This window comes from Anomalospiza imberbis, chromosome 7 (genome assembly GCF_031753505.1).
Source record: "Anomalospiza imberbis isolate Cuckoo-Finch-1a 21T00152 chromosome 7, ASM3175350v1, whole genome shotgun sequence".
Lineage (NCBI taxonomy): Eukaryota > Metazoa > Chordata > Aves > Passeriformes > Viduidae > Anomalospiza > Anomalospiza imberbis.
Genome location: NC_089687.1, coordinates 9,581,551 through 9,593,799, shown reverse-complemented (window position 1 = coordinate 9,593,799; position 12,249 = coordinate 9,581,551). Strand labels below are relative to the sequence as shown.

General features: G+C 39.0%; 1 protein-coding gene across 6 annotated transcripts in view; it reads right to left on the bottom strand.

Moving 5' to 3' along the window:
- The window catches only part of ZNF148 (zinc finger protein 148), a 37,118-nt gene that overhangs the window by 12,554 nt on the left and 12,315 nt on the right, over positions 1-12,249 (bottom strand). For 4 of the 6 annotated variants that reach the window (XM_068195324.1, XM_068195326.1, XM_068195327.1 and 1 more), the window contains 2 exons: positions 3,090-3,435; positions 1,766-1,891 (listed from right to left, as the gene is read on the bottom strand). In XM_068195324.1, coding sequence (XP_068051425.1) covers positions 1,766-1,891; positions 3,090-3,419 — 456 coding nt within the window. In that variant the 5' untranslated portion in view covers positions 3,420-3,435. The remainder of the gene's footprint in view (positions 1-1,765; positions 1,892-3,089; positions 3,436-12,249) is intronic. The other 2 variants (XM_068195329.1, XM_068195328.1) reach the window with 1 other exon arrangement.

Genomic DNA, 12,249 nt, shown 5'->3' with positions numbered 1-12,249 from the left:
GCTGATGAAGCCGACTGCTTCTTTAAAATTGAAACAAATTTAAATACATGTTATGAAATTCTTTTCATAAATTATATTGAAATTTTAAAATAGTAGTGCAGAAAATACACTTAATTTCATGGTTATCCTAAACCTGGGCTCTTCTACTTAATCTACCACCTCTTAAAGGATAGGAGTTAACTTTGTCAGAGCAGCTTCCCCAACCAAAGCAACAAAAAAGCTTGTGCGTGTGTGTGTGTGCGCGTGCGTGTGTGTCCGTGTGTGCACGTGTGTGTGTCTGCGTGGGAGAGGGAACAGGAGACAGGAGTCATGATACCTGATGACTTCTTCCTTACCTGACTACTGCATTGATATAAAACAGAATTTAGAACGTTTCAGAATGTTAACTGACTTCCATTTGTCACAGTTCCAGCTGCTTGTTTGGATGGGAAATCAACCCCACTACCCTGGAAATACTGAAACTGCAGTAGGCTCTCACCTAGGTCAGTCCTTCACCTTTTTTCTACTCTGACAGGTCTGAAAAAGGGGAAGATAGACTGAAAAGGAACCTGTTTAACAATTCTCCTGATCATTTTTCAATCTTTTGTCATCTCAAAAGACTAATCCTGGCAGACTGGGAGATAAAAAGGAAGCATGCAAGTACACGTCTGTAGAAAGAGGGACACATGCCTCTTCTACCTTGCCATGTTTCCATGGAAGTGATCTCTGGGTGTACTCAACCTAGATCTCCTTTTTCTCTCAAAGGGAGAAGTGAGAAAAAAAATGCACAGCATTTGGAACTTGCTTCCACACCCAATCTGAAGCAATTTCTCAGCTTTCCAAGAATACTACAGGTGCAACCTTATTTGACAGTGCTTAGAGGAGGACTGGAAGGTCCTGCTCCCAGGGCAATAAAAAGGAGGTTTGGGAGATTTTCTTTGTATTACGGTGAGTTTCCCTTTAATGTACAAACAGTCTTGGTTGATTTCTGAGTAGGCTTATTTTAATGCTGCTGTGTGATAACGTATAACTGATTTACTTCTATCAGAGCAGCCTGCATATGTTCTATTTTAAGTCTGAAGATTATAACTGATTTGGGGAATTACTAGAAGATATAACACTGCTACCTCATGAGGTGAAATGATTCTGGTTTTATCTGAAGTGCTTCTCAACAGAAGAAAATTGTTTTCAGACATACAGGGTACATAGTCCTTATGAATGGATCTACAAAACAAATTTTTAAGTAACAAACCAGCAGCTAGGGTAAGAACCTTTTGATAGAAATAAATACATATATGAAGATGATTATGACCACAGGAATTTTCCCTACCAGTAAATTATTTTATATATATTAGTAAGCTTTTTAGAATTTTCAAAACTACCATTTTAGTTTTCTTTTTAAAAACTTTTCACTACTATGCATGAAGCATATAAAATTATCAGGCTCACAGAAAAGCACAACTATTATTAGATAGATACAGAGTAATGATTTATAAATGGTCTACAAAGTTACTGACTCATAATTTAAAAAAAATATTTGGAGAGAGAACTGCCTGGAGAGACAGATGTTAAAATATGTCAAGAGTTCATGTTGCTAAAAAGGAGTTCAAAGAAAAACACTGTTATATCAGTTTTGTTTTGGGTCTCTGGTGAACTTCAGAACTGCATCTTTACTGAGCAAACAAACAATTTCCAGCCTAACTAGTTCAAATGCTAATGAAATTAGTCATAGTCAACCAAATCTTCAGGTCCTTTTAATCTTGGTTTTGCCAAATCAATGTCTTACTTTTGCTGGTGAACGCTGTTTTCTTTTCTTCTTTTTCTGCAAATCTACTGGCTCTCGTATTTGTTTTTTGTCTCGTTTCTGTTGTTCAGATGCATCAGTAAAGGTAATTTCTTGCTTTACACTGATCTGTTAAGATACCAAGTGCCAGTTTCAGGTAAGGTTCTCACTACAGAAAAGCAATTTTTCAATTTTAGAAGATGACAAACTGCTGAAACAGAAAACCTTTTCCTAAGGGAATTATCTTCTGGCTTCAATCTTTCAGAAATTTAAGTGAAAGAATTAATATGTATCTTAAATAAAAAGGGCACAGTTAATTTCCTCAGTAACATTTTGATGTATCCTTTCATTCATCTCCCAAGGTCTTTTTTCCTGACCTGTGGTGATTTTGAGATCAGTTCATAAATTAAAATCACTTCCATCTGTAAAACCATTCAGTTTTTCATACCTATTTTACTTTAGTCCATGCTGTTGTCAATATAAGATTTAACGGAATAGTTTATTATATATTTAAGACAGAAGTACTTTTAAGGAAAAAAAAAAGACCAGTTCTAACGAAGTTTTTGAAAAAAAAAATTTTAAAAAATCTCGATCTAATGTGAACTTTAATGAAGACCATGATACTCTTACATTTCTCTAACACCTGAGCCACCTGATCTACAGCTAACAGAGTAGTGTTTTAACAGTGCTGTGTTTCTGAAGATTATTCTTCGTGTGTAAGGCTGTCTACTTTTATAGTCCTGGTGATTGTCCTTTATGTTTGAAGGGTAACAGTGATGGTGTGCTGCATTACAGACAGATGCTCTGTTATCAAAAGGAAGTCATCTCTATGCTCTCTGGGAAAGCCAAGGTATGCCTTCTATGAGATTCTGTGGAGGGGCATATTTATGGTCATGTATGAAGTGTCACAGTCCAACCTGCAGTGTGAATGCAATTGCTAAGCGTCCACATACCTTAAAAACATACAAGATGCTTCCTATAGCAAAAGCAACTAAACAGTACTATGAACAGCATAAACAGTATGCACCTTCTAATAACGCTATTTATTCCAGTTTGTAGTTACCCCTGAACATTAAATATCCTTAAAGGAGCACATTTTAACACTTTAGTTCTATAGTAACAGCCTGCTTATAAAATATTTATAAAACAGATACTTAAAGATTATACTTAATTGGCAAAATTTATCCACAGCCTGAGGCAAATGACATAAATATTTTGATAATCAAAATCCAAACAAGCAATTAATAGATTCTTGCCAGAGTAGGATTAGACTACCAGATCAAGCTTCCTAGTAATCTCTCCAATATTTCACAAAGAAATTGCTTACAGGGACATTAACAGCATACTGCAGCCCTTGAGGAAGTCTATCTTGTGCATCCATTTCATCATCATTTTTTACCGTCTCCTCATGGACCATGAGTTCATCATGTGAAATCATCTCTTGCTGTCGAAGTTCACTTTCCTGTAACACTTCATCTGTTGCAAGAATTTCCTGGTGCGGCATAGTCCGATCTTGAAGCACTGCCTCTTGCCGTTCTCTCGATACTCCAGACTGGTCAGATACTGCACCCATCCCTACCATAGCCCTGGATGACTGCATCTGGTCTATGCCACCACATTTAAGAAATAATCCTCCCAGCTTGTCTTCAATGTTCATTCTTAAGTGCAATTACCTACAAAGAAAGTTTTAATAGTAAACATCTACAATTGGTGCGCTTGCTTAAAATTTTTTACTTAAAAACATTTTATAAGAACTCAAGTCAGTACTCAACAAACACACATGCAGTCCTAAAATTGATACCGAGTAAGAACCAAAAGTTGGATATCTTTGAGGAATGTCAAAAGACTATCCCTTTGCACATCTGTGTGCACACAATAGAACATTTTCACATAAAAGGTCTCAAATTAGCACTCCTGACAACTGGTAAAAGTATTGTAATTAAATGATGGCTAATTCCTCCTTCTCATTCCTTAGAAAACTTTTAATTTTTTTCCTGTATGCCCTCTTTGCTCTGTTCTCTTTTTCCATTTTGACTGTCGTTTACAAACACCTCGTTCATATTGGTCCTGCTCTCCCTGCTTCCTTGTCCTTACAGCGCTCTTCCACTGCTGTTACCCCAGGGCATTGCAGCTCCTAGAGCATCTTAATATCCACAAGTGAGAGAAAACTGGGCTGCATCCAAAGCAGCAGTGGAGGAAGGTGATTCTGCCCCTCCACTCCACTCTCCTGCGACCCCACCTGCAGTGTTACATCCAGCTCTGAGGCCACAACATAAGAAGGATGTGGATATGCTGGAGAAAGACCAGGGGAGTAAAGGAAAATTATCAAAGGTCTGGAACATCTCTGCTATGCCAACAGGATGAGACAGAAAGAAGGCTCTGGGGAGATTTTATTGCAGCCTTTCCTTACTTAAAAGGGAGCTTTTAAGGTGGAGAAAGAACTTTTTAGCAGAGCCTGTTGCAACAGGACAACAGGTAATGGTTTTGGACAGAGACATGGCCAATTTAGACTAATATAAGGAAGAATATTGTTACAATGAGGGTTCTGAAACACTGGCACAAGATGCCCAGAGAGGTGGTGTATACCCCATCCAGGAAAATACTCAAGGCCAGGTTGGACGGGGCTGAGCAAACTGATTTAAGTGAAGATGTCCCTGCTCATTGCTGGGGGTTGGACTGGATGGCCTTTAAAGGTCCCCTCCAACCCACACTATTCTGTGATACTATGAAAATGCAACTTCATAACTAAAGCTATACATCAAATAAAGACTCAAACAGAGAGGTCAAAGCTGTTCATAAAAGACATTCACAGTGAGCAGGAGCATTAGTGAGGAAATATAAATTCCAATCATGAAAAGCAACACAATTCACAATATTCTAACAAGTATAATGACATTAATAATTAGTTTTTAGCACAGAGCAGGAGGCTTTTGTGAAGCTGGAAGTGGCAGCATCTTCTCATTCTACCAATCAATATATACACAAGGTAGTTCTAGGATTCTTCTCCTTGGCACACTGGATGTCCAGTCAGAGCAGTCAGTCTCCTTCACCCTATTCCCCAGGCCCATAATCCCTACTACCCACTCCTCAGTGCTCGAGGCAGACACACCAACAGACAGACAGACAGACAGACATCCTTCCTCCATCTCTCTATGCTCCCACAGCCAGAGAGCAGAGGCAATACACACACAGGCCACAGCAGACACAGGGTGGGAGCAGAGGCACAGTGGAGTTGGACAACACACAGCAGGCCCAGCCAAAAGCACCAGATGGGACCTTGGGCAGCATCACAACAGCAGCAGCACCTTTGCTTTTGATGCTTTCAGAGTCAGGATACAGGTGTGATGTGGGTACACTGCTAGACATCAACTTCAAATTCCATCCCCCTGAGAGTGCAGCATGGAGAAAGGATCCATCTCCATTCAAGTCTAAAGTCAGAGGCTATGCTGCCTTCCCTGCAGCTCACAATGACTATTCAGAACCAAAGAAATCAGGTCTCTCTTACAGGTTGCGTCCACAGAAATCAGGTCTCTGCCTAAAACCAGCAGGGCCATCACTGCAGAACTGCACCACGACAGCCCCCTGCCAGTCTAACAGGCTGCCAACATGCAAAAACTCTCCATCAAACAAATGTACATCAAATGTCTGAATTTCCATATTCAGTCTGATCCATTTGATCACTTTCTAAATAATTTTCTTCTCCAGGAAGGTATTTCAAAAACTCTCAGTGTATCTTAACATTTATGAAGCTTTATTTATATCAAACTACATAGAGTTTACAAAATAAATAGTGGTTTCTTTTTAGGTAAGATCCTAGATTATTTGGTAGGAATGGAAACCACCAGCTGAAAGAGCTGAAAAATCTCATTAAGTTCTCCTACATTGTCCTTTGTTTCAAATATTAATATTGGTTCTTAAGATTCTGAAAGTAAAATTAACTCAATTTCTTAAAAAAAAAAAAAAAAAAAAAAAAAAAAAACAAAAACCTCACCACACACCTCAAAGTAAAAAGCTGATTCACACATCCTGATGGCAAGTCATGTCTTAAAACTCAAAACTGAAAGAACATTTGTCTCTATTCTGTACCGCGAGAGTTTCTAAACTTCCGAATACATCACAGAAAGGCTGACAGCCAGGATGGTCTGACCTCTCTCAGTTTCAAATATTGAAGTAGTACACCAAAGGAAGAAGCTTTTCAGACAAATACTTTTTTTTATTATTTTTAGTAAGCCTTGCTCTGCTGGAAATCAGGAGGACAGAGTCACCAAGCTAAATGTCTTTATGATTGATGACAGTGTCATCAATCTTTTTAGCATTCTTCCTTCCTACATAACAAGTCCATTTTAGGGACCAAAACCACCCATGACAGGAGAAGAACATGGAAAAATTCTTTTCAGGACATTTATGCTTGTGATTTATCCTTTTTAGTTCTCCTGCAATTCTAACATAAGTTTGAAATCATGCTTTTGATTTTCACAGTATCTGTCTTCAAATATGAACAACAATTTCTTAATGCCTTGAGTGAGCTCAGGTAGTGCTATGTGTCAAACTGACTCTCAAATTAATCCAATTAGAGTAAGAGAATGAGATGTCTTCAAGGAAAATGCAGGTCTGTTATGCCATACAACCACTTGCAGACATTATATAATCCATGAAGTATTTTTCAGATGTAACTGGGAAACCAAACTGATAGTTTCTCAGCAATAACAGAAACAAACAAACAAAACCTGGCACAGCACTAAGGCTGTATTCTTCCCACCAATGCAGATCTCCCAGAGATCTTGCAACAACATTATAAAAGAAGAAAATGAGGATTAATTTATCATCTTTTTGGTTTGGAATATCCTGTGCCAAGTGAGAAATGTGAGATAGAAGTGAAATTCTTAAGATTTGGTAAAAGGTGGCGCAAAAGACCTAAAGCTGAGACTGGTTCTTTTGGTAGAGCATTCTAAATATCTAGCTTGAAAGACAGACTTCAAGGAAAATAAAACTGATATATCTACTAATTTCAGCCTTTATCTGAACTCAATCCATACTCAGGGTACATCTCACACAGATTGTCATTCACTATGCTTTTGCTCCATGCTACAGAAATACAACAGCATCAGGTCACTGCAGATTCTCCAAGGGAATTAGGTGGACAGGTATGAGAATACAAGAACTCAAGATGCTGAAACACATTCAAGGGAGAACAAACAGCATCAAGTGTGAGAACATGGTGGCCCTAATCTGTCTGATCAGGCCACTGGCAAGAACAGCACAGAAGGCTGTTCCACATGGAACATGATGATAGTGGAGGATGATACTGCCACATCACTCTGAAATTAGGTAGGAATTGCGGAAATCTTCCATTCAAAGCTACTTCCTGGCAGGAAGTTAGGCAGACTAAGAAGCTGAGTGTTAACCGCACAGAAGAGCCTGCTACTCTCACCAACAGAGGCATGAAGACTCCCGACATGCCAAATCTTGGGACAGCTGGCAGATACAGCAGCTTCCCAGAGGACAGGCCAGCTGTGGACTGGTGTTCATGGGCCTCGCCGGCTCCCTCAGCTGCAGCAGATATGGAAACAGTTTCCCTCTCACCCTGACTAGCAGGTTTAGCAGAGTCATGCAACTGAAAGCCCTCGAGCTGTCTTCCAGCCATGATCTTGAGTCATATCAGAAGTGGTGTAGTAAGTGCACTGCTTATCAAATCAGGCTTTCAAACACCTGGCTTTTCAAAGAAAAATAGTGAGAACTCACAGTGTTAGGCTGCATATGAGAAGTGATGAAAAACAACGTAAGTTACATAACTTACAGGTGATGTTTTAAAACAAAGAGGTAATGTTTTAAAACAAAGAACCACAAACAAAAACAGGCTATTAATCCAAGCAAGAAGCATCCCAAATGCAATTAATTCAGTAAAACACTTGTAATTTGTCAAGTGACACCTTTCGTCTCACATAAAAGGAATCCTATCATTTAAATTGAAGACGAGAAGTGTTCTTGGAAGAATGACAGTGTGATAAAGAAATGTAAGTTAAAAGCATTCAAACAAGAACACTTTACCGAGCCTGCAAAGATTAAATACATTTTTAAGCGCAAGATGCATTTGTGAAATAAAGATCAACTTACTTAGAGATTATCTCTAGGGAAGCTACAAAAATGCAAACCGCATACACACACACAAGCAAACTTCCTGGCGTAAGATACTGTTATCCCTATTGCAGAGATGTTTTTCATGGAATTTCAGAAGTTCTATTAAGCTTTACCATATCATTTTATGATTTTTCTTAAGAGCATATAGTTCCCCTATAAACTGACAGAAAAATAGCTGTCAACAAAATGTTTAAAGAATACACTTTGCTTGGGAGAGGTTCTCCAAGCCTTTACTGTAGGCAAAGCATCTCACAAGAGACATCTACAGGCAGAGCTCCCTGGGGAAGAGAGAGAGGAAGGGGAAGGACTGCCAGCACCTTCTCTTTTCACAGGGTGCTCCACAGCTGCCTGCAGCACATCCCCAGCCGGTGAACCACATCGCTTCGCTCAGAAACCGCTGCTTCGCCAGAGCCTCCGACTGCACTTCAGAACTATTCATTTCAGGAGCCCTGACATCAGCTTTGCCAAAGACTTCTGCACTGAGCTGGAGAGCTGAGCAGTAAAGACAATATTCCTAATTAAAGAAACAACCACTTAAATGGAAAACATGCTGCATGAAAAGCATGAAAACATTTCAATTCAGAATCAAAAATAAAAATACCATCGAGAGAAAACATTAATTGATTCAAAAAGTATGCTGGGATGGTGGCTGCTATGAAGGAGATCTGAACAGACACCCTGAAGGAAAGCAGCAAAATTTGTAAGCCATCAGAGTACAACACCAGGTCCAGCTCTTGTTCTCCACTTTGATTGATAGTAAGGGTTATCCTGTCTTCTCCCTTCTTTTCTTAAGCATGAAGTAAGGCAGTATTTAATTTAATGAGCAAGTACTCAGAGATACTAATTGGGTTCACTTTAAAAATAAAATCCGTATGTGCAGAAACATGAATTCTGTAGGATTTAAAAGACTATTTATGACAGAGGAGAAAAGAAAACACGTTTAAGGATTAACAGCAGAGACAAAAAATTAAAATCATCTGCAGTTTAGTATCTATTTGTAGAACAGAATTAATGTTTTTGCTTTTTCTTTTTAAGTAAGATAGACTTTTTGTATATGTAAACAGTGTCCTGCGAAAAGTCTTTGTTGTTCTATAACTTCTACTACTCCTTGTAAGTGTTAAAAAGCAGGATTAGCTGCTTTCTATATCCATAACCCACTCCACCCTCTCTCCTATACTATCTTCTCCCTATTTTTGCAAGGCAAAAAGGAATGAAAGAAGGCTGAGGGAAACATGAAAGGAAAGTTGTTAAAATACAACTATTCTTCTGGTTTAAACCTGAGCTCCTTCTAAAGGACTGTAGCAAAGACTTGAGACAGAAATAAGACTTTCACTATAGCAATAAGCTCTCTTTGACCATGTTTTCTAAGACACAACAACCCAAACAAGCGCCAGGATGCACAACAGCAATTCTAACTTGCCTTTAGCAATCTGATACTGTTCTGATGAAAACTACCTCCAGGATTCCCCTCACAAAAGCTGACACTGTGCTCAGCCCAAGGTATTAAATGGTTTCAGGGTAACCTTACACTAGGAGTAGCCTGATGACATTATTTTAGCTCCACATTTTGGGGAATGTGTTTTTATTAAAGACAAGGCAAAATTCCTAATGAGCAAATATCTGAAGCTACAGAACATATACCTGAGCACTCCTCCCACATCCTTGCTTCAAGAGCTTTTGGAAGAAGAAGCACATGCAGAGCTCACACTACAAAACGTATAAAGGTTACTTGTGCAAGATGCACACAGAATAAACTTTTCAAAAGGCAATCTGGGGAAACCTCTCAGCTTCTTAGGGCTCATCTCCATGGTCATGCTGTAAGTATTTGCGCTAAACTGTAAGCTTAAATTAATATAGTGTACATAAACCTATGAAACTCCCTAAATGAACATTCTCGTTCTAGTACAGAATTTTTTCCTTCCCTATTTAGTGGAATAGTGGAACTCACTTTGGAAAGGTTTACTCTGAATTAAAAAGTCAACCCCTTTATAATCAGAACAGTTTACTGGCATGATTAGTAAAACCTTTCTAAATAGCCAAACTTCTACAAAATCAACTACAGCTGATTGGCCATTCCAGCAGGACATTTGGTGTGTTTTGTTATTTACCCAACTCTCAATGATACTGCAAGAAACAATCCAGTATAGGGGGTACCTGCCCAAAGGGGAATGTCCCGCACCTCTCCTCCCTCAGACCTCTTTGTTGCCTACTCTGGGTTGAGCACAGCATTCTGCAACTGAGAAGGGAGCTGGACAAAGACATTCCCACAGAAAAGCCATGAGGTTTGTGTCCGTGGGACAGAGCGGGTGGAGGACACGGGAGATGGGCAGTGAGGAAGCAGGGAACAGGAGTTTCTCCCAGGAGTGGTCAGTGGTTGGATCAGATTACAGTGCATTGTGAAACTGCTCCACTGCTCCACAGAGGCCATGTGCACACACAGATGAACACCTCAGAGCTGCCACCCAGACATGCCCAACGGCTATGCCAAATTCAGACCACAGGAAAAATTGCGATCGACGCTCTCAAATGCCCTCCTCCTAAAATGAAGTATAAAAGTCACCAATAATTCTACAATTCCTAATGCTAATGAAGAAAGAGATAGCAACAGGGCTTAATAGCATGTTTAAAACTACAAATGTTTAAGCATTTCCATGAATTAAACCACCACCAATGCAAGCCCCTCCAAAAGGAAGAGAAAAATTAGAACTGAACAGGTTGCTAACATCCACTTTAAATCCCTATCAAACCAAGAAAAATGCTGACTATTCTCATCACATCAGAAAATATATTTAGTTGCACTATTAAAATATGGATATAGTCCAATACAAAAGGAAACATACCTAGCTTTCACAATATCAAAGGTTCAATTTCTACCATACCACAGAAGCCTAGAGAGTAAAGAATAATACCCTACTTAATGGTTCTAAATAAAGAACATTAAATAAAATTCTCTCTTAGCCCTACTCAGAAAAATAACACTCAGCTAAAAGAACGATTTTTAAATTAACACACAGGTATTTTTAAGAATCAATCAGAATGTGTTGACTTGCAAAAAGAAAGCAATCAAACATAAATCATCATGAAAAGGTTAACAGATCATAAAATCAACACATTCTAAAAGGTAACATATGATACACTCTTATGACTTGTTGCACAGTTATTTCTGAGTGCTCCATGTTGCTGAACACATGCCAGTGCAGGGCCTGATTCCACCAAGATTTATGCTCATACTGAGCTGTGAATAGTCCTATTACAATCAACAGGATTACTCACAGAAAATCTCCTTATTGTGCATAAAATTATCCATGTGTGAAAATCTTTGTCACCTTTCTTATCCTGAAATCTGTATTCCATCATCACCAGCAGAGCCATAATTTAATATCAAATGTGCATATGGAAAAGCTTGTGATGCTGTATTTAAAAAGTCACAGTTCCATGTCAAAATCCACAGGGGGGTCACCAGTGTCAGAAACATACTTTAAATAGTCCAAAAATCACAGGTAATGCTACTTTTTGTCTGGAAAAGAAAAAGCCACTGGTTTTGTGGCACTAAATTATAAACTACTAGATAACAGTTATTTTTGAGAATTTATCTGAGAATTTCTCCCACTGGGTAGTTACCTCAGAAAAACAATGCAGGGTTTCTGTCTTTGCATCATGAAACTTGGACACCCAAAAGTGCTCACTCTGGGGACTTCTGATAACATTTATATTGAGGAAACCAAACACTACACATAACTAAGGCTACCTAGCATCTTCTAAGTAGAATTTTATAACCTCAGTCCAACTGGTGAAAATTTTGTGAAATTTCATCTATCTCATGCATGCCCCACGCTGAAACTTTATAAGGATATTTCAGATAGTGTATCAAATGGTTTTTCGTTTGATTTTGACAACAGTGCAGTTCTATCACAAAGCTGAGCCAATCTAACAGCGAAGGTCACTGAAAGGGGCAATCTCTCCTCCTAACTCTGAGAGTCCACCCTATCATTGGTGCATACTCTAATGCACAGATTTTTTAAATTTTTTTTTTTTTTACAAGCCCTTAAACTCGTTGGGCCTCACAACTTTACTATCTGCAAGTATCTGTGAAGCATCTCTACTCATCACAAGCACTATGCTTGTGCTGCTTTACAAAAGATGACAACCTGCTGTTGCTCTCAAACTAGCCCAAGCACCAAAGGCCTGTATATGTGAGTGCATTTGTTCCTTCCTCTTGGTGGATAAAAGAATTGGCTGGATGGTTGCACTCAGAGAGTTGTGGTCACTGGCTCAATGTCCAAGGGCAGACCAGTGGGACTCCTCAGGGCTTGATACCGGGATTGGTGCTGTTTGACATCTGTGTCAGG